Below are 19,750 nucleotides of genomic sequence, written 5' to 3'. Positions count from 1 at the left end.
CAGAATAATCAGACTGGTCTTCCACGCATGCAAATAGATTCTCAAGACGCAGCTAGCATAGCAGTTTAATACCAAGCAGTATGTGTGGTGACGTGATAGTGATGGATAGTAGGCCAGCTTATTAGCCCTAATTGGCATCCTCTGCATAACCAGCGCCCAGGCAGGCCTGTCATCGACCTGCAACCATGTATCTGGCCATCCACAGTACCAGGAAAGCGAATCAAAGCACCCAGGCTCGATGAGTGGCTTGAGTTTGGACCATTCAGTGGGCTGTAGCCTTGCCCGTGCTGACACGATTCTGTCTGTCAAGCTCTGAGCTATGCTCGCATTTGGTGATTCAGAGGGCCGAATATGGCTGAGGTCGTTGGCGTCATCAAATCCCTTACTGCAGCTGTCAAGCCTGAGACAATGAGACGGTTGGAGGATATAATAACCTTGAAATATATCGGATATGATATTGACTATCGGCCGTCACGGCATATCCATGGATCATTATCTACGGGTGCGTAATGTCTGGAAATGTTCAAAGAATGCATGGCTAGCCATCACTCTTTGACCAAAGGCCGATAGACTGCATCCCACATCTGGGCCCGAATCCATTCTCTAAGCTCCGCCTCTTCTCCGGGGATCCCTTCTTCCTGGGCGAGTCCCTCCTTAATCGAGCACTTGATCACAGCGGCAGCAATGTCCACACTGAGTTCCCGGACATCCTCGACATCAGGCAGAAGGGGCCGGTTTGAATCCTGAAGCGCAGGTGACTTTGCCTTGAGGGCCTCCACGGCAGCGACGAGCATCTTTTTAGATACCAGGCGGCTCCGCGATAGAACAGCACCCAGGCCGATTCCCGGAAAGCAGGTCGAGTTGTTGCACTCCGCGATTTCGTATTTGGTGCCTCCGTATTCCACTGGAGGGAACGGACTACCCGTCGCAACCAGTGCACGACCGTCGGTCCATTGGTAAATATCATTTGGCTGGGCCTCGTGGAGGCGGGTTGGGTTACTCAATGGGAAGATGATGGGCCGGTCAACGTGTTCAGCCATTTCCCGAACGATTTCCTCGGTGAAGGCATTGGGCTTCGTGGATGTGCCAATGAGAACATGCGGCTTGACGCCCTTGATAACCGAGAGCAAGTCACGCTCGCTGCCTTTCGACCACTCGCTGTCCTCCCTTGCGAAGGGTTCTTGAGCTGGTGTCAGTGTGTCTCCGAGAGACTTGACGAGTAGACCCGGTTTGTCAATACACCTGAACCAGCATTTAGCGTTAGATCAGGGATGAGATGAGTACCCAGGGGGCTCGGCGTACCATATCTGCTTGGATGCTTCGGATTTCGGCTTTTGAGTCTCGGTCGCAATGGTCTCGGCGATCTGGTCTGCGATTCCAGTGCCAGCGGTCCCCGATCCAAAGACCACCACGCGAACCTCGTCCATGTCGATCTTGCTGACATGGAGTCCAGCCATCATCGCAGCCAGCGTGACACACCCAGTGCCTTGAATATCGTCATTGAAGCAAGGGATCTGCGATTGGTACTTGTCCAGAATGCGCCGGGCATTTTCAAGGCCAAAATCCTCACTGTGCTGGTTAGAGAAACCAAAAGACAAGGTCTAAAGCTCGAACGGCAATGCACTCACAAGTGAATGTAGGCCTTTGGGAAACGCCCCCGTGCCGCCTGGACGAATTTATCCACGAACTCATCGTATTTCTCTCCTCTAGTGCGGCGCTGTCGCAGACCGAGGTACAGATCATCGTTGAGTAGTTCCTCATTCTGTGTCTAGAATTAGCTGCTGTCGCATCCAACATATTAACAAACGTTGATCATACGTCAGTTCCACAGTCCAGGACAACAGGCAATTGCCGCGCTGGGTGAATTCCAGCGCAAAGAGTCGTAATCACCAGCTTTGCCACGGAGATGAGAATAGCACCAACACCCTGATCTCCAATACCCAAAATCTGCGTTCGAAGTTAGGAACGTTGGCCAGTGGATTGACTGCAGGACATGGACATACTTCTTCTCCGTCGCTCACGACGAGATAGTCCACATCGTCCTCACTGCCAAAGTTGGCAAGACACTCGTCAATAGTGTCTTGCTCCCTGATATTCAGGAAGCAGCCCTCGGGTTTCCGAAACAGCCGAGAGTAGTTCTGGATGGCATCTCCCTCTGTGGGAGTGTAGATCACACTGAACATCTCCTTGAGGTGGGTTTGCAGAAGCTACCAGGATAGCATGAGTTACCGATATCTGTACAGAATCTTCCGGTGAGTGCAGTGGACTGACCTTGTAATACAGCACCTCATTTTGAGCTTTCATGCTCGCCATGAATGTATTCTTGGCCAGGTCATCGGGCCGGCTGCTGTACTGCTGGTAGGCCCGGTGGACCTGCTCATCGAGCGTCTGTATGTTCGGCGGGACGAGGCCCAGTAGCTTGAAGATCTTCCGCTCTTCCTGAGGAAAGGCAGAGCCTTTGTTGAATTGGGATGAATGCAAGACTGCGGAGCCCTGGTGCTTGGCATCAGTGCTTCGGTCGCGATGCCGATCGGCGTGTCGAATAGCTGCAGGCTCACCTCGTATGGACACTTGAGCGGGCCGGATACTGTTCGCGAGAGGTGTTTGAACTTCGAGGGCCCCTTGGACGCGGACATGATGTCGGTTTTGCAGAGATGCGAGGGTGAGAAGGAGCGGGGTTATGGTGAGAGTGCAGGCTAGAGGAATTGAGGACTCGGCAGGGAACGGGTGAGTTGTCCAGCGAAGTTGATACTAGATGGATACGAGTAAGAGTTCAGGGATCTCTTATTTTTGGCGTGCCGTGTGTGGACTTGTTCGGCCCTCTGATGTCATTTGGGTGGTGGCGCCGTGGGTTGAGCCGGCGGTGATGTTGAAGTAACCAAAACCTGGCATTGCTATCAGTAACAAGGTAAACCGTTCCACTTGGACAACATTTTACGTGGTCTAGGATAATCCAGAGAGAAGAATCATGCATTATTGTATTAAATGTACGAACTGTACAAACGTCGCACCATGCTAGCCTCACTCGTGAGCAGGCGCTCCAGCGGATGAATCTGGTGTCAATCTCACAAAGCAAACCACGGTGTGCTGATGGAATAGTTCAATGCCTAACCAACTAGCCCAAGCACGTGAAGCGTTATGCCGAATCTATTCAAAGGACGTTGGCAGCGACAGCGACAATCGCAGCAAAACTGGCCATGTTGCCCTTCATGTTGGCGGCTGCACCAGTATAAGCAGACGAAGAAGCAGAGTGACTGCTAGAGCCGGGCTTAGAGGTCTGAGGAGTGGAAGTGCCAGTCGTGGTAGTGCCAGAAGTAGCGCGAGAGCTAGAGCTAGCAGAGGTAGATCTAGTGAGCACCGGGCTAGTGGCCGTGGCCGGTGCAGAGCCCGAACGGGGGCCAGTAGCAGAGGCAGAGGACTCGGCGGAGCTCTTGCTGCTACCAGTGGTAGGGGCAGCCGTCTCAGTGGCAAAGCTAAGACTGCCAGACACCGTGTTGGTCTCAACATGGGGCACCGAGATGGGATACCCAGCACTTGAGCACTGCGAGACGACAACGTTGGAAACCGCTGTCATCAAATCTTAGTGACAATGTGAAGAATGAGGTGGTACACTCACAGGCTTGGTCGGAGACGGCGCAGGCCTTCTTAACGCAAGGAGTGATATCGCTAACCAGCTGAGGCTTCTGGCAGTGGCAAGCAAAGTCGATCAGAGACGAACAGCCATCGCTGCTCAGAGCTGAGACAAAGCAGTTGAGCTGAGAGAGCGTACGTTAGTATCTTCCACGCTGAGCATATATAGTAAATGTTCATACCGAGCAGATAGGCACATTAGGGATCTGAGCGTTAGCCAGACCGGCGGCAACGAGAGCAGTCAGAACGGGAGAGAAGTGCATTTTTGCCAAAGAGCGCTGAGTTGACAAGTTCTGGGAGCAGTGTACCGGGAGCGACAGTCAAGGGAATAACGAGCGAGGCGGGTAGTCGAGGGTATTCAAAGACGGAGGGTTGCAGCTGGGATGGCGACTGCCTTTGAATGCCCTCCAGGGTCACACCAAAGTTTCTCTCCATCACATGCTGCATGCCTGTGTTGGAATGCATTCTTCTCTGGTTCTGGTCCCTGTCCATACAGGAACCCTGTCGGCACCAATTCGGGCCTAGGCAAGATCCACGAAGGGAGCCCTGGTCTCTTGACATAGCTAGACAAGTGCCACCAAACGTACTGTTGTCCAGTGGTACAGCTGCCTTATGCAACCAGTCAAATTGGATGCGCATGAGAATGTGTGAATGCCCACCATGCCAGGAACCGCGGGCTCCCCAAGTTTGGCGAATTCTCGAGACAGTGGCGGAGACGAATGGGACAATGGGGTAGTACATCCGTCGGCTCCTATGCAGATCCTCAGCGTCAAACTTTCAGTATGCAATTAAAATGATGACTCGGAAGTCCTATGGTGATTTCTACCATCGGATGCGAGATATGCACCCATTTGAGTGGATTGAGGAGCCAGAAGCTGCCGCATGCCACTGAGGAAAAGTTGCTCAGTGGTGACCATCGCTGAGCCAACTCTGCAGAGCCCCAAAGAGGATATTGCGTAGGACGGAGATGCAGGACTGACAGCGCACCCGGGGAAAAACAGCCACTAGATGCTGACTTTCAGCAGAGCGCGGGGAATGTAGCATCTGATGGTCCCAAACAAGGTCTTGGTCCCTCACCTGGTCAGCCCATCAGTGCCATGAGGCGTTTTTCGGGTTGAGTCACACAGATTCATTACCGCCATCATCAAGGCGAGGGGGCGCAGTCCCAATGACAAACAAAAGACCTTGAGGAGCTGATCTAGAGAGATTGACTGGGCGAAGTGGAGATTGCGACCCTGGGGACTGCTTGCGCGACGGAGGTGAAGCCGTGGAGGTGTGAATTGTGATCTTCCGATGTTCCCCGCGGAAGAAAATGCAGCGAGAATCACATGGAGACATGGACCTTCAGGCGTGAGGTCGATAGCCTCGGAGTTATGTTGAGAGACGCAGGATCGGAAGGGCTGGAGATGGAGTCAATTGAGTTAGGCCAATATACATTCGATCTCAATCACAGGGGAAAGAAATCTTCTGGCTGTGGTTGTGGTACAGTCGAGGGTATATTTATTCGATGATGCTGGCTTCGGGGTATTGAAACAATACTGATTCTGATAGGGCAGTCTACCTAATGGAAGCATCCGATTTCGAAGGCACCAATATCCGGTTTCTGGCATCTGGGCACCAGAACCTGAGCACAAGCCGATCACCACCTGCAAGGCTGATAGATCAGGTCATGATGAAAAGACCCAGGCCCATCCGTTGTGTTGATATTCCGCGTTGGTGTCATCCGACTCCCCACTCACGTTGTACTTGTTGAAATATTGGCCCAACACATCCTCCGTGCTGGTAGCAAAAATCCCATCGCTGAAGTGATTGTCGCTGTCGCTCGGGCAAAGCGAATCGGGGCCTCCAGCAGCCGCAATAGCCTTATTCAAGCAGTCTGTTCCACTAATCGACAATATCAACAACATCGCGATGGATGGGCCGAATCCGGAGACATTCTCGGCGGGATACACTTTCCATGGGGTGCATGAGATGTCCTTCAGCGCTGTGTACAATGCGCTGGACACATCAGCCAAGTTGCCGTCCGATGGCACGGGAGATCCCCAATACGAGATATTGGTGATACCGATTATTCCGGCTTCTTCGGAGCCAATACCCCACGACTCGTTCACCTTACCGAGATAGCAGTTTGCAGATGGGGGGTAGTCGGTGATGGCAAGAGTCTTGGTTGGTTGGCCCAGGGGAACTGTTACTGTTGTGTGGTCGTTGGCCGCGACAGTAGCCGTGGCCCAGAACTCCACCGTGTCGCTGTTCAATGTGGACGTGAAACCCCCCGTGTACAGAGTGGCGCGAGGAGTTTCATCCTGGTTGCCGTCCTTTTCGTCCACCACATGGTCCAGCAAGTCCGGGATATTGCTGCTTTGCACATTGTCCGCCTACTGCCACCACGAATCGGTTGGATTCACCGCGTCCGAGGGGCATACATTGTCTGGAGCACCGAGAGTCTTCAAGACCGATTCAATACACCCATCGTGCTCCGGGGTGACGTCGAACACCATTGCGGAGCCATATTTGGGGACATTGGCCTCGGATGAAAAAGTGAGTAGATCGCAATTGTGCTTGTCTGCTCGTGTTTCAAACTCGGACACAAGCTGTGTGAAATTGGGATATGACCAATCTTTAATGCCCCAGAGGAAGAAATAGTGGAAAGATCCAGCTTCGTGTTTGACGCAGTTTGCCTTGGGTGGCCCGGTTGGTGTGGGCAGCACGGTGTGCGTGCTTGTCGGAGTTGTGGCGTGTCGGGTGGACGAGATTCCAGTGGTTGAAGACAGATCGGACCGGCGATGCATGCCGGCGGCTGCACTGCTCCCTGCCAAGGCCAGCAGGGAGAGAAGGGCAAAGCGATTATACAAGCCCATGCCGGATGGAAATCTCGGAGGGGTTAAAAGAGCAGTCCAGGGGCAGACATGCCATGTTTTATCAACGCGACAACCTAACTAGTTCTCGATGTATTTCCGGGGCGAAGGCCTTACATACCATGAAGGTTAGCGTCTTCGCAAAATGAGGGCTGGAAAGAGAGTATAGGCAGGATGGTGGTGGCTTCCACTACTGCCCTACGAAGACGGCCCCCAACGCCGAGTATAGACGGGTATCCCCCGTTATCTTGGACCCTTGAATTGGGAATCTGGAAGAGCCAAGAGTGGCTAGATCCCCTTTCGAATTTCGATTCGCCCCAGACTCTTTCGAGGGTCATGGAAATTCCCACTTTAGGGCTAGTCGATGTAAATTTATTCTTGCTATATTGAGTACCAACCATCTAATCGGCCCCCCGATCGATCTTCATGGATAGAACCCCAGTCGGGGTTCAGCCTGGTACACCGGAGATTGCACACGGCATCGCATCCCATCCAGTTATTTCCTCGCCCTCTCCAAATCGGCAGCCCAGAGGGCCGCGCCAACAGTATTCGTGAACGAAAGCGCAATCGAGGCAAATGGAACCATCTCCAAGACAACAGACGCGATCCCAAGCCTAGAGTGCCGTCAGTATCATCCCTTGACCCCGAAGCGAGAATGTGCACCTACCCAGTGTATGCGCCCCGGTTTTGAGCCACCCATTCTTCCCGCTGCCGGGCATTCCAGCCTTTCAGTTGAAAGTACCGCGCATGCAGCGCCGGTCCAGCCCGCTTGCCCTGTACAGCGACATAGATGGCCGTGCCAACGACGGGAATCAGATTCAGGGGCAAATAGAGCAACGACCGCAGCAGCGCCTGGGGCTTCAGTCGCGCAAGAGGTTCAGTAAAGACTTTGCCCAGTCGCGCGATGGCATCTTTCCCGCTCGATCGCGGTTTGACCTGGCGGCCCTGCGCAACGAGGGGCTCCTGGTCGCGGGCAACGAGGGTGCCATCGAAAGTGTCAATGAGGGCATCTTCGACCAGGAAAGAGCGCGAAAGCAGATTTGTGATGGTAGAGCTTTCGCTGAGAACGAGCAGCGCGGCCGAGACAGCGGCCAGCGGGCCACTGGTGAAGGCCATGATCGCCATCTGGGGCATGTAGGTGAAGAAAAACATGAACGTCGTCACGCCCATCCCCAGACTGATCGTTCGCCCGGCCCGAGAGACGAAGGGGCCCCAGAGATCTTTGTGGGTTGCGAAGTAAATTATACCCTAGTGGTCAATTGTTAGCTTGGATTGGACACTGCCGTGCTTCTCATCTACGACATGGTGACGGACCTTGATCGGGTACAGATACGCGCCAGATCTGGCGACCTCCTGCGCGGCTGCCCGGACGCTCTGGGCCTCGGCAATGGCTGCATCTTTGACTTTGTCAGACATGGCGGATGCAGCGACTCCGGTGGGAGTGGGAAGAGAAGAAGATTAAACTAAAGTATCGATTAACCCGGGCCCACCTGGGGAAGCTGTCTGCGATGATGTCATCACACGCAAATCCTCCCGTCATTCGCGTTGCGACTTACTCCTGTTTGTTTCAAGTATCTACAGAACGCTGCGTTTAATCGAGCAAAACATGCGCCTTTTTATAAACAAGAGAAAAGTCTACTTCGTGTTCCTATCATCATAAACATGAACATCTTCTCACGCATCATACGGCGTCGTTTTTCTCATAATGTAAACCTCCCCGATCAGGACGGTACACCCGACGGCCATCGCAATCGCAATAATCGGTAGGTTCACCCGTGCAAATTCGATGCTCCCCACGCGAATGTGCTTTCTCGCCAGGATATCACGCCACAGCAGACCAGCCAACGACGCACTGAACGCCGTGCTGAACGCGCCGTAGTTGACGCCGAGTGCCATGCTGTACACGGAAGCCCAGAAGGTGCGATCGCTGATTGGGATTTGGTTCTCCTGGTGGATCTTTTGCCACGCCTGGATGACACGGGAGAGGAGGATGGTGGTGCCGATATTGGTACCGGCGAACTGGATATGCAGAGTGGACTGATTAGCTTGTTCGACCAGGCGCAAGTTCTCGCGCAGAGGGGGAACTCACGTTGCATAGGATCACGGATAAGAAGCCCATTCCGCCTACCGCGCCCACTGTCCCCGTCCTGTTGACCCAGTGGTCCCATCCGTATGCGAAAACGGGAACCCAGCCCTTGGTCACAAGTGCTTGCACGAGGACAAACATGGAGAGCGCGAATGGCACCAGAGGGAAAGGCATGTGCGAGACCACCACCGTTACGGTTGGGAATGTCTCTTGTAACCACCTATACAAATCAGCAGCCAGTGACACCAGGGTGCGTGGCTGTGATTCTTCTGCTTCATATTCAGATCCTCGTTTTTCCGCGTCTATACCATCACTTGAGGCTCTGTCAAGTGGCTCGGGGGAAGGAGTGAGGGCTAATATTTGAGGGCTATTGAAGCTCGGGCTGGGGGGCTGGACACCTGGATACTGCTCATTTCCATCGTGCACTGAAGTGGAAAAAGCAGCTTGACAGCTCTCGTGATGTGCACCGATGTGAAGACCAGCGTCGGCAGCATCAAGCGATTTCTCACATACAGCGCAGCCTGCAGTTGTCACAATCTTCGATGGATTATCTCCTGTCATAGGCTGCGCGGGCTGTCCTTGATCCAGCGCAGGCTGTTGCGGGGAGTTGAGTAGTGATTGCTGTCGCTCACGCTTTGCCCGTGCCTCTTCTACTTCTTTTCGCCCCTTGGCAGCGATTTCGCGCGTCTCCTGTCGATTAATCCAGCCAGAAGCGACATCCCAACAGAACATGACAAACGCGGCAGGCAAGGTCACCCAGAATACCGGATGCTCATGACCTGAGTTGCTCGCGGCGTTGATGGCGAGAAGGGTAATAAGTGTAGCAGCCATTATAACAGCGCCAAAGGCCGCTCCTCCTTTATCCAGGAACGGGTTCATGATCTCCTCCAGAGACAGCAGTTTGCCATTCTCGTTATTGATCTCTTCCTCCTCGGCGTTTCCTCGGGCGTGGGGAATGTTTGGGTTCACTGGCTTTCTGTCTTTGGCTCCTTCGGGGAGCTCATGCATTTTAATAGAGAACGGGATGAGAGATACGTCGGCGAAGATGATGTATAGCAAAAATGGAAAGATGACGATCGCAGTCGCAATCACTGGCACAATCATGTTGGCCGTATACGCGATGAACTTGATCTCAAAAGCGCCGGCAAGCACAAGATTGGTCGGGTTCGAAGAAACTAAAATCGCAGAGGCAATATTGGCCACGGCAAACTGGCTGTGGATCCAGGCACGAGGGTGGACAATGTTGCTTGACACACGAGTCATATAGGCAAGAAAGGCTGTACCGGATAGGATGATGGGGTCGTTTCCAATAAAACTACCCAGTCCGAGAAAGAACGCGTAGAGGTAGAAGAAAAGGCGGTGCCCGACGCCACCTCCTTTTTGTAGCACCTTGAAGGCCAAATATCGGATGAGGCCCGAGGCATCGATCGAGATGGCGATGTAGGCTAGTGTCAGGAAGAACGCCATGATATCGATCGGCGAAATGTTGTCTGCACCAATGGTACCATCACGAACCTCCTGCCGGCCAATGGCTAAGATTGCCAACAGAAAGAGGTCCGCGATTAAGGGCGCAGTCACAAAATTAAAAGGGATCTTCAACGGCACGAACAAGCTTTGGTCTTCCGTGTACGGAGGCCGAATTTTGCCGCGGGGGATGATTCGCAAAGCCCCCAGGCTGTCTCGTGCTTTGTTGGAAAGCCATCGCGGGATATAGATACGAACGTGGAAGGGAAAAAGAACCACGATGTCTACGCAACGGCACGGCGAAAACAGGTATCAGTTGTCCATCGCACATTGTGCTCCACACCAGATGCCTACTTACTCGTGAGAACAAAGACGATGAGCGTAATGATCGATCGCCAATGTTTGATCTGACTGGTATCGAGATCGGCCGTCATTTTGGGATTCCTCGAGTGGTGGTCGTCGCGTGAGGAGACTCCCAGACAGCAAGACGAGACGACATGCGAAATGAACAATACCTCGCTGATCGAGAAACTGGCGCTCCGTGGGATTCTGACTGCGCTAAAGCCACTGGATGGCATGAGCTTGGAATTTGGAATGTAACGGGGGAAAACCTCGTACACTGGGATTATCGGTGCGTTGAGCCGCAGCGCATTGTTCCAATCAATGGCGTCGATAGTTCCACGCCGTGGAGCGGCGTTAGAGGGATTCCTGTGGGCCCCGAGTCAGAACGTGGAGAACGTTCGTCGACGAGCTTATCGATGTTGATTTCTCCCGGTCGGGGTGGCTTCGCGTCGCAGGAATACAAAGGCAGAGTCGAAGGAAACTCCAGTGTCTGGACGGGGAGAGCGTCGGGTATTATCCGCCTGGATGTGATCGCGGCTTGGAGTGAGTGATAGCCGATTATGACGAGATGCAGGATGGAGAAATCTAAGCCTCGATGACCGGGCAGAAATCGGGTTGCGGATTGACGAGCTCCGAGCGTAGATGCTCTGCTTGTCGCCAACCCAAGGCCTTGGCTCTTCCCCCGCACTGCATCCTTGAATCTTCCATCCGTGGACTCTGGTTCTCTGATTCTCTACCTCTCTGATCCTGTGATCTTCTAGGAAGCTCAAATCTCCGGAATGAGGCTCTGGGCTCCAATCTGACTGATTTCCCATTGACCTTTCCCACTCGATCGCCCTCGAACAAGCCGCCATGCAGGCTCAGCCACTGCGCGATATGTACGACCAGCCGCGGTTTGCCAATCAGGAGGTCTCCGATGTGCCCCATCCTCGTATCTAGTGCCCGAGTCCGAGCCCATCACAAACCCTCATGTTTCGAAAGAGCGGGCCAGTTGATCTTTTGCACCGGCGCTGCAGGACGAGCGATTGGTAGGCGAGCGAAGACACCTCGGAGTGTCTCTGTGATACCGCCCAACGGAGGTCTCCGCCTCCGGATTTTGAAAATGAGGCTGTTGCTGATGAACGCCCTTGCAGGGTGCCCAGGTGGTAGGTGCTGAACTGGCTTGGTCTCAACCCGGGTGTTGATGCCAAACCCGGGCTTGACCCTCGACTCTGGTCCTTCTCCTTTTATGTTCTCAATCGACCTCGTTACTGATGGGTCAGGCCGATGGCACTATGTGACTTACCAAATAAGCAACATTGGCATCTATATATGACCCTAAGCTAGATTCTTCTTTTTCCATAGTTTCAACGACGACCGTTGGGAGTGACAGATGATTCGCAATGCCCGCCATTCCCTCCCCGACTGAGCTGCTCGGGAATATCCTTGTGCATCGCAGCACCAACTCAACGCCCATCAATGCCACTGCCCAGGTGTTGGAGGTTGTCTGCGCCTGGCCAGTGTCCGGACAATATGGGCCTGGCACCCGCGTTCTGTATGACCATCGTCGGTCACTCCGAGATGACCGTCGCTTCTGACTGGCGTAACAGGTACTATGTTTTGATGGCGGCTTGCGTCTTCGCCCGCAAAGCAGAATGGATCCGTAATGCCGGCCTGGCCGCCGTGTTACTTTTCCCTGCCGTCGCCGCGCTCCACGGAATTGTTCTCGCGGCTCTGCATCGCAAGGGTGAGTACATTGTCCCCAGGAGACGATCATTCCCATCGCAGCATCTGATCATTATCCAGGGGCCGTTGATATGGACGTCTACGGGGCCTTTCAACTCTGCGCAATTGGGATCCTCACAGCCCCCGCGACAGTACGGTTGTCAAATACTTATTTCAACAATCCCGGTCGGGAGATCATCTTCCTTTGGACGGGTCTTCTTCTCGCCGGGCTCCTCAGTCTGACCGTCGAGTTCATCCGCCTCGAGGCAACGCCTTGCCCAGCGGATGATCCAGCCTCCCTCGAATGGGCCGCTACGGGGAAGTTCTCCTACGGCAGTAACTGCAGCATGGTCTGTGGACCAGACGGTCCCTACTCGCCACTGCGACAAGGCGCCGCCAATAACATCTACGTGATTCCGGTGCCATACGAGCTCACCTTCAACACGGCCACGCTCCTCGCTGCAGCATGCTGTATCCCTGCGATCCTCTCACTGGTCTCAACATGGATCAAGATTCTGGATAAAAACTGGGAGAAACTCTCCCTTCGAGATCGCGACTCGCCGAATGAGCGGCCTGATGAGCAACCGATCGACGGGACAAATGGGGCTACTCCACGCCAGATGACGTGGATTTCGAATCGAGTGCGCGGCTGGTTAACGTTGATCGAGATTCCGGTCTTTTTTGCAGCAGTTCTGGCGATCTTGGTGAAGGGTGAGATGAACTTTTTCAGCCATCCGGTGTGGTATCAGACGGAGCCGATAACGAGTATTGGTAAGTGGTTATAATCGTCATGTGTTGGAGGAGCGATAGGGGTAGAATTGCGCAATAACACTCTGAAACAATCTAGGCCAGTGGGCACCGATCGTTGGCACGGGACTCGCCGTCGTAGGGTCGCTGTATCTTCTTTTCGCTGCCGACATGGAGGCCGATGAAAAGGAAGTGGAGGCCGAACAGAGAGAAGAAATGCCACCAACGGGGCGCCCGGATTCAACAACAACCGAGCGATGCACTGAATGTCACCACTGTACAGGTCCAGATGACTCTGGCGCTTCAACCAACTCGGAGCGCAGCTCCGAGACAGATGCGCCAGGCCCAGACATGACCACGTCCGCAACGCAGCCTTCAATCCCGACAACCATCCCCCGCGCAGTAACAAACCAAAGCGAAAAGATGCCCGATCCCGGGGGTAGGAGGAGAGTGGCTCGGTTCTTTAACATGATGAGCAAGCAGATCGCTAAAAAGGCACACAGCCAATTCGAAGACACCGGGTTCAGCGACAGGACATTTCCAACGGTGCCAGCCGAAGATCTCCGAAACAAAGCCCTATCGGACATTCAGAAGGCCTACAATACCTCCCCAGCACCACGGTCGATAGCTGCAAGCTTCGTCGGCTCCGATTTATCGAATGGCGAAGGCAGCTCCCGGATGTCCCAATCTCCATCGAGGCAGCTATCATTAATAGATCGACGTCCGGCTCGATCTGCAACCCGCCAACATGCTTATACCTTGCCGTCGCAAAGCAGACCGCCTACAGTGACTATCCTCCAAGATACTGGGCCGATGCCCTCCGCCCGGCATTTACAGACAGCCGAGGTGGCGCCGGACCAACCACAGGCGGGTGGCGAATCCTCCATGTCCGAGATTGGTCCGACCACCGCGTCATCTAGTAGTCCAGATGCGGTCCCCACGATAGTGGTTTCGTCGGATTTCTCAGCTGGTTCTCAGCTCAGATAATGTGATCTAGAATTACGATTGTTTACGATGGGAACGACCTTTGATGGGTAGCAATGTGTATAATATGGCATATGTACAAATAGCATCATAAATACAAGTCTAGTGCGAACAAGGAAGAACGTTCTATAAACCAGCCTTTTTTGGCGTCTATCGCAAAATGAATGAATCCCGCATCATGGGTAACATGACAAGTAGTCCTGGACCCCAGCCAGGAAAAGAAGAGAAAGACGTGTGGGGGGACAGCGGATCTATCCCAAAGTGAGAGTGTACTTGGCGCTGGTCGAGCACGAGTTGGTATCAGTGTCATCGGGCTTCTGGTAGGCAGCGGAGCAGTTGGAGTCACCAGCATCGCAGCTAGCAGAGACGCAGCTGGAGTCACTGGGGCTGGCCGAGAAGCCGGACTTGATGAAGTCGGACTCCGAGTTGAGGTTGATCGAGGAGAGATCCCAGTACAGGGTGTCGCCGTCCTGGGTGTACTCGAACTGCAGCACGCTGTCTTCGTTCTGCGAGGTGGACAGCTTCACGGAGATGCCGCCGCCGTCGGAGTTGGTGGTCCAGTCCTCGCTGTGGGTGCCGCCGTTGGAGTCGAGGGTTTGCATGTCCCCGGAGTTGGAGGAGGTCGTCCACAGGTAGACGGTGGCGTCCATGTTGTTCACGATCTGAAGGCCGCTGCCGGACGAGTCATCACGGGCCAGCTGGGCGTGTGGCAGGGCAGCCGCAGTGACAGCGAGAACGCTGGAGACGAAGACGTTGGAGAAGATCATCTTGACTGTAGAAGTGGAAGAGAATGGATTGAACAAATGACTGAAAGTGATCTCAGAAAGAAGGTCTGGTCAACAGACAGACAAGAGAATGGAAGGGTTGAAAGAAAAGAAAAAGAGATAGACTGGGGTTGGTTCGAAGAGAATGATCGTACCAATGCACACAGCGAGAAAGAAGAGCGAGGACATGCTGCCCTATTTATCGTTCCTGGTGGAGCGATCCTCGTGGCAAGATGGCAAGACAGGGCCAGTTCCTGTCCCAGACTTCGGCTGAGTTTTCCACGCGGTCTCAGGCGTTTCCAGAGGAGGCGGACCTCATCCGATACAGGGGGAAAAGACCCGTTGCCAGCGGTTCGCGCAAGAAGGTTGACCCCGTGGGGCTGCCAGGGCCTCGACCAGTCGGCCTCGTCGGTCTCGTCTGGTCTCCTTGGGTCGAGTCTGATGGAGTCTGGTTGAGCCTGGCCCCCAGCAGGAACTAAAGTTCTAGAATTTGACATCCGTCCGGGGTCCATGGCTGGTACGAGCTGCCGTTCGTCCAGACGGAGCCCCGGGCTGTCCGCATCGGGTCAACCTCGCACGATTTGACATCATTTGCCATGGCTCGATCAGAATTTTGCGTTGATAAAATTTCTCATGGGCTGGACCACACAGTCTCGGCTTCTGGGTGCTCAGGCAACTTGACGATCTTTCTCGAAGGCGAGGCAGGAGAAATGGTAGAACGTCTGTCGAGGCTTTCCGCTTTACCGATTTGCCGAGTGGAGCGTCGATCCGATTTAGCCCCCGCTTGACACCGGCGCTATCTGGACGTCTGGAGCCTTGACACCGCGCCATGGAAGACATCTGGCTCATTTTTCAGTCTTCTTTTCGAGAGGCTTCTCTCCCTGTCGATGGACTCGAATCTGAGTCAGCTGCTCGTCGCCTCCAGGGCTCCAGGTGGGAAATGTGTCCGATGTCGGTATGTCGGTCGATGTACTCCAGTCATGATACGGTTCCTAGCTCAACCATATTCGACGTCGATAATATCTTATGGTTATGCGTCGATAACCGGACTGCGACTGGCAGATGATACCTATATCCCATCAGCACTGGCAAAAGCATGAATGCATACTTGTAGTGTGTAAGAAGACTGCAAATAGATAATTAAGCTTTTCACTATATATTATCGGAGGTTTTCACTCCCATATGTGTACATGATCATTTACATGAGTGTAGCATACTGTAGGAATGACTTGCACAGTGCGGAGTACCTCGGTCACGATTCCTCGGTTGAATTTGGCTTACGGAACTAAATAAGAGCTGGTTGATTAATAATTGGCCGGTTGGAGTAGTTGGTTATCTCGCATCGTTAACACCGATGAGGCCGCCGGATCGAGCCCGGCACTGGTCATTATCAATTTTTTTTTTCTCTTTTTCATATTTTTCCGATGTGACTCCTCGGTTGAATTTGGCTTATGTAGCTAAATAAGAGCTGGTTGTTCAATAATTGGCCGGTTGGAGTAGTTGGTTATCTCGCATCGTTAACACCGATGAGGCCGCCGGATCGAGCCCGGCACTGGTCATTATTAATTTTTTTTTCTCTTTTTCATATCTTTTCGATGTTTATACTATAGCTCCGCGGAATGGAGAAACAGAGCGAGAGTGAGAGAAAGGGCGCAAGCTATCTACATAACTAGGGTTATCAGGTATAGTACATGTTTCGCAACAATAGCGGGTAGATTGTTAGAATGGGGAATTTCATGAATCCTTTGACATCTTATTTATTTTAAACGAGACCTTCACACGAGCCTTGGGAGTAGCTTGGCCGGACTACAATTGACGTCCTAGTTCTCCATATTGACAAGAACGGGCCAAAGGAACTCCAGGATCGGCATCGAAGGCGTTCAGGGAATGCTGCTGACAGGATGACACAACACTGGGGACAAGGCTTCATTCTCTAATTACCCAGAGGTCCCAACACGAGCATCATTCGATTCATCCCTGGATGAAATGCGATTGGACTAGAGGTGCATTTCGTAAGGAGTATCTGCACCTAACGATCATCGGGAGGAGTATCAGGTAGAAGAAAAATGGATTTGGTATAACATCGCTAAGAATATAGACCCAAACGCCCGATGAGATGCAAACTGGTCGACGGGGATTTCTGGTATGATTCCCCTCGCCCCCATTTCTTACGAGAGCAAGCCATCCATGCGCGACCGCTCTTTCACATTCTCCCCCTTTAAAAGAACGGTCAAAACCTCAATGGGAGGATTGAGCTTCAGCATATGGGCTCGGCGCCAGCGCTTGATCCGGGCAATTCCGATACACGGCTAAGAAGGATTGTTAGCCCGTTTTACCCCAATGGTGGTCCAACTACTTTCAGGGACATACTCCATACTGATTCGACATGTCAAAGTGACGGAGGATCTTCTCCTCCAGATCTAGGTCCTGTTGGTGAACTGGCAATGAAAGCCGTCAGTCATCCTTCGCGAGGCTCGACCAGCTCGTGAACTCACCCCGCGGGGCCATTCGTTTCTGTTCCTCTTTCTTCCAGTATCTCTGCAGATCCTTAATCCCCAGTTTCATCGCCCGCTGGTCTTCGGCCGACAGTGGCTGCTGGTGCTCCGTTGCCGCCTGTTGCCGGACCGCCAGTTCGGCAACGTGGGGTTTTGTTGGTTCTGCGGAGGCAAGCACATCCTGCGGCTCGGGGGTGCCGGAGACAGAGTTATCGGAGGGGATGGAGACCGGAGCATCGAGATTCTTCGTCTTGTGAATCGCAGAGGGGCCGGTCGAGGGCTTGGTGACCCGGGAGTGGTTGCCGAAGGAGAGGGTCGATTGAGCGGCCGCGGACGCAGCGCCACGGCGACGAGGAGGCATAGCGACAGAGACCTGAGAATATGACAGATGAGGAGATGAGGAGAATCTGTTAGTTAATCGTCAGGGTCGGCGGGTTGAGATCGAGTGGCGATGACGGAGTGGCAGAGAGAATCGAAGGTGTGGTTGCGGGTTGCCAGGCGCAACCAGCGAGCTTTCCAAGGTTGTCCGCTCGGCATGCTTTCCACGGTTCTGTTGAACCACGAGATATGTGTCTATCAACACGGATGGAAAGCCTGTGCTATCTCACGTTCGTTGCAATCATGGTGTTCCACTTTATAGATCCTCGGCGCTTAATTGTACGACCAGAATGTACCGGCGAAACTAGTAGATGACGACATATGGCTGGGACTGCAGTTGAGGACGGCCGGACTATGTATGCGTACACATCGGTGGACTTTCCAATCCGTCCAGAAGATCTCAGACAATCCCAGCGATTTGCCGTTCACAATCGCATCGCAGATCGAAATCGATCGCAGGGTCTCCGGTGATGCAATCGTCGCGGCTCAATTTAGACGCGGGCGATGGGGCTGGGTTCGCCTTTCACTTTCCCCACCGAGGAAATCAGTGCTCAAGCTCGCTGCAGCTTTCCCCGATCTCTCCTCTCTCTCTCCCTGCACCACTCTCGCTCTCGACCCCCGCGCGCTCTTGACAGCTCGCCTCGTTTGGAATCCCGCAGCACCGTCGGAGCCCATATGAACCGTGCGACAGGGTCCCGGTCTCGCTCGCAGGTTCCCCACAGCATTGCGTCCCCTCCACCGCATGTCCATGGTGGTGTGGGAACAGCTCTATCGCGATGGCCGCGTTCGTGCGCGTTTCAGGACCGGCAAATGGCAATTTTCTGATCGGCTATCCTGGCATCTCTGCCACCATGGTAACTGCCCATCCGATACGCCTCCTGTGGAGTGTCTCCCCTGGGCTCCTCCGTCCGCAGGCTAACCATCGTGTTCCCAGCCCCGTGTCGAAGGGAAAGTTGAGATCCGACCTAGTGTCGGTATCTCGGCGCCTGTCAATGTCTCCCTGGTCACTATATCCCTCCTCCGTCGCGAAACCATCCATCCATCGGCCGACTCCGTCACAAAGAAACGCCTTGCTCCCCCTCGCAAGGAAATCACAGATATCGTGGGCAAGGAGATGCTTTTATTTCGCTGTCCGGCTGGGAGGGAATACGAGGAGATCATTGCCATGGATCTCCCCTTTGTCTTGTTTATCCCGTTTGGACGCGGTGGTCGCGATGCCTCACGGCGGGTGCCCCCCGCAAGCCTACAATTGCCCAGTCGGACGGCCGAGACCTACTACGAAATGGTCGTGATGGTGCAACAAGGGCAAACAGAGCAACGGAAGTACACCTTCCCGGTGCCCATTGCCCGCTATGACACGCTTTCAACATTCGGCATGTATAACCGCCCCGAGTCGGCAGAACGAGTGTCGGATCATTTGGTGACGTTGGCAATTTCACTACCGCGCTGGTCTTACGGTCCTCTTGACCCAGTCAGTGTGTATGTCAAGTTGTCACCCAATCAGGACTGGATGGGCAAGGCCCGCAAGGTGACAATCAGCAAGATTACCATAGGAATTGACGAAGAGATCATTTACAATCACGAAGGCGATGAACCCCAACGCAAGGTCAAGACATTGGCGAAAAAAACAGAGTCTGTAGGTGTCAAGCTACCGCAATCAGGCTATCTCACCAACTTGGGCCTGGTGTTTCCAGCAAAGGACATGCGGGACTCAGAGGGCATCCTGCCACGCAGTCGCGCAGCCTTTCCAATGTATGGCGTGAGCGGGTTTACGACGACTGCAAGTCTTTACAAGATTGAGTACTATCTCACAGTGCGGGTAGGTCTACCATGTATCTCACAACCCACCTCATTTCAATCTAACAAGGCGCCCGATAGGCTCATCTAACATCCGCGAGAGATATCACTATCCGCCAGCCGATCGTGGTCTGCCCCCTCGACCATGCCGGCTGCAAAGAGGAGATGGAAGCCATTGAGCAAGCCGCACGAGACGCGTCTCATGTGAACCCCGACAACCCGATGCTCCCATTGCCAGCAATCGTACGACCCAGTGACCCTAATGCCCTCAGCTATATCGGCGTTGCGATGGTTGGAAATCAGAAAAAGCTGCTTATCGACTGAAATACCACCCATATACGAGGGCTTTCCTGAGCACGCAGCACGCTGGAAGTACCGGCAGAGTACGCATAATCCATGTTGCGTACCCGGACCGAGAGATCCAGTGGCCAGGTCGACCGCACAGGAGTCCGGCGAAGAGATTGGCTCCACGATGGTCATGGATCTGATCAGCCTTGCTGCTGA

General features: G+C 53.7%; 10 protein-coding genes across 10 annotated transcripts; 4 read left to right on the top strand and 6 right to left on the bottom strand.

Annotated features, from left to right (window-relative positions):
- Positions 1 to 545: 545 nt before the first annotated feature.
- On the bottom strand, positions 546 to 3,014 carry N7459_004700 (NAD-dependent malic enzyme; the record flags this gene model as incomplete). Its single annotated transcript, XM_056943884.1, has 6 exons — positions 546 to 1,242; positions 1,303 to 1,569; positions 1,629 to 1,768; positions 2,004 to 2,207; positions 2,272 to 2,751; positions 3,012 to 3,014. The coding sequence occupies 6 exons, from the start codon at positions 3,012 to 3,014 to the stop codon at positions 546 to 548; spliced, it is 1,791 nt and encodes a 596-aa protein (XP_056800767.1).
- Positions 3,015 to 3,151: 137 nt separating this feature from the next.
- N7459_004699 (CFEM domain-containing protein) lies at positions 3,152 to 3,893 on the bottom strand (the record flags this gene model as incomplete). The annotated part of the gene is made up of 3 exons (XM_056943883.1): positions 3,152 to 3,567; positions 3,617 to 3,755; positions 3,813 to 3,893. 3 exons carry the CDS (start codon positions 3,891 to 3,893, stop codon positions 3,152 to 3,154), a joined length of 636 nt encoding a protein of 211 aa, XP_056800766.1.
- Positions 3,894 to 5,541: 1,648 nt separating this feature from the next.
- Positions 5,542 to 6,164, top strand: N7459_004698 (uncharacterized protein; the record flags this gene model as incomplete). The annotated part of the gene is made up of 2 exons (XM_056943882.1): positions 5,542 to 5,688; positions 5,913 to 6,164. The coding sequence occupies 2 exons, from the start codon at positions 5,542 to 5,544 to the stop codon at positions 6,162 to 6,164; spliced, it is 399 nt and encodes a 132-aa protein (XP_056800765.1).
- An 817-nt stretch (positions 6,165 to 6,981) lies between these two features.
- Positions 6,982 to 7,901, bottom strand: N7459_004697 (uncharacterized protein; the record flags this gene model as incomplete). The annotated part of the gene is made up of 3 exons (XM_056943881.1): positions 6,982 to 7,099; positions 7,153 to 7,733; positions 7,800 to 7,901. 3 exons carry the CDS (start codon positions 7,899 to 7,901, stop codon positions 6,982 to 6,984), a joined length of 801 nt encoding a protein of 266 aa, XP_056800764.1.
- A 258-nt stretch (positions 7,902 to 8,159) lies between these two features.
- On the bottom strand, positions 8,160 to 10,469 carry N7459_004696 (putative arsenite efflux transporter ArsB-like; the record flags this gene model as incomplete). Its single annotated transcript, XM_056943880.1, has 3 exons — positions 8,160 to 8,504; positions 8,575 to 10,319; positions 10,394 to 10,469. The coding sequence occupies 3 exons, from the start codon at positions 10,467 to 10,469 to the stop codon at positions 8,160 to 8,162; spliced, it is 2,166 nt and encodes a 721-aa protein (XP_056800763.1).
- A 1,290-nt stretch (positions 10,470 to 11,759) lies between these two features.
- Positions 11,760 to 13,815, top strand: N7459_004695 (uncharacterized protein; the record flags this gene model as incomplete). Its single annotated transcript, XM_056943879.1, has 4 exons — positions 11,760 to 11,911; positions 11,967 to 12,103; positions 12,163 to 12,852; positions 12,929 to 13,815. 4 exons carry the CDS (start codon positions 11,760 to 11,762, stop codon positions 13,813 to 13,815), a joined length of 1,866 nt encoding a protein of 621 aa, XP_056800762.1.
- Positions 13,816 to 14,063: 248 nt separating this feature from the next.
- On the bottom strand, positions 14,064 to 14,579 carry N7459_004694 (uncharacterized protein; the record flags this gene model as incomplete). Its single annotated transcript, XM_056943878.1, has 1 exon — positions 14,064 to 14,579. The coding sequence occupies one exon, from the start codon at positions 14,577 to 14,579 to the stop codon at positions 14,064 to 14,066; it is 516 nt and encodes a 171-aa protein (XP_056800761.1).
- Positions 14,580 to 14,809: 230 nt separating this feature from the next.
- Positions 14,810 to 15,055, top strand: N7459_004693 (uncharacterized protein; the record flags this gene model as incomplete). Its single annotated transcript, XM_056943877.1, has 1 exon — positions 14,810 to 15,055. The coding sequence occupies one exon, from the start codon at positions 14,810 to 14,812 to the stop codon at positions 15,053 to 15,055; it is 246 nt and encodes an 81-aa protein (XP_056800760.1).
- A 1,689-nt stretch (positions 15,056 to 16,744) lies between these two features.
- N7459_004692 (putative DNA polymerase delta subunit 4) lies at positions 16,745 to 17,432 on the bottom strand (the record flags this gene model as incomplete). Its single annotated transcript, XM_056943876.1, has 3 exons — positions 16,745 to 16,885; positions 16,947 to 17,014; positions 17,072 to 17,432. 3 exons carry the CDS (start codon positions 17,430 to 17,432, stop codon positions 16,745 to 16,747), a joined length of 570 nt encoding a protein of 189 aa, XP_056800759.1.
- A 793-nt stretch (positions 17,433 to 18,225) lies between these two features.
- On the top strand, positions 18,226 to 19,570 carry N7459_004691 (arrestin C-terminal domain-containing protein; the record flags this gene model as incomplete). The annotated part of the gene is made up of 3 exons (XM_056943875.1): positions 18,226 to 18,303; positions 18,384 to 19,268; positions 19,328 to 19,570. The coding sequence occupies 3 exons, from the start codon at positions 18,226 to 18,228 to the stop codon at positions 19,568 to 19,570; spliced, it is 1,206 nt and encodes a 401-aa protein (XP_056800758.1).
- Between the last annotated feature and the right edge of the window lie 180 nt (positions 19,571 to 19,750).

Source organism: Penicillium hispanicum (assembly GCF_028827665.1).
Source record: "Penicillium hispanicum strain IBT 35686 chromosome Unknown utg000004l_segment0_segment0, whole genome shotgun sequence".
Lineage (NCBI taxonomy): Eukaryota > Fungi > Ascomycota > Eurotiomycetes > Eurotiales > Aspergillaceae > Penicillium > Penicillium hispanicum.
This window is presented reverse-complemented; position numbering and strand designations above follow the sequence as displayed.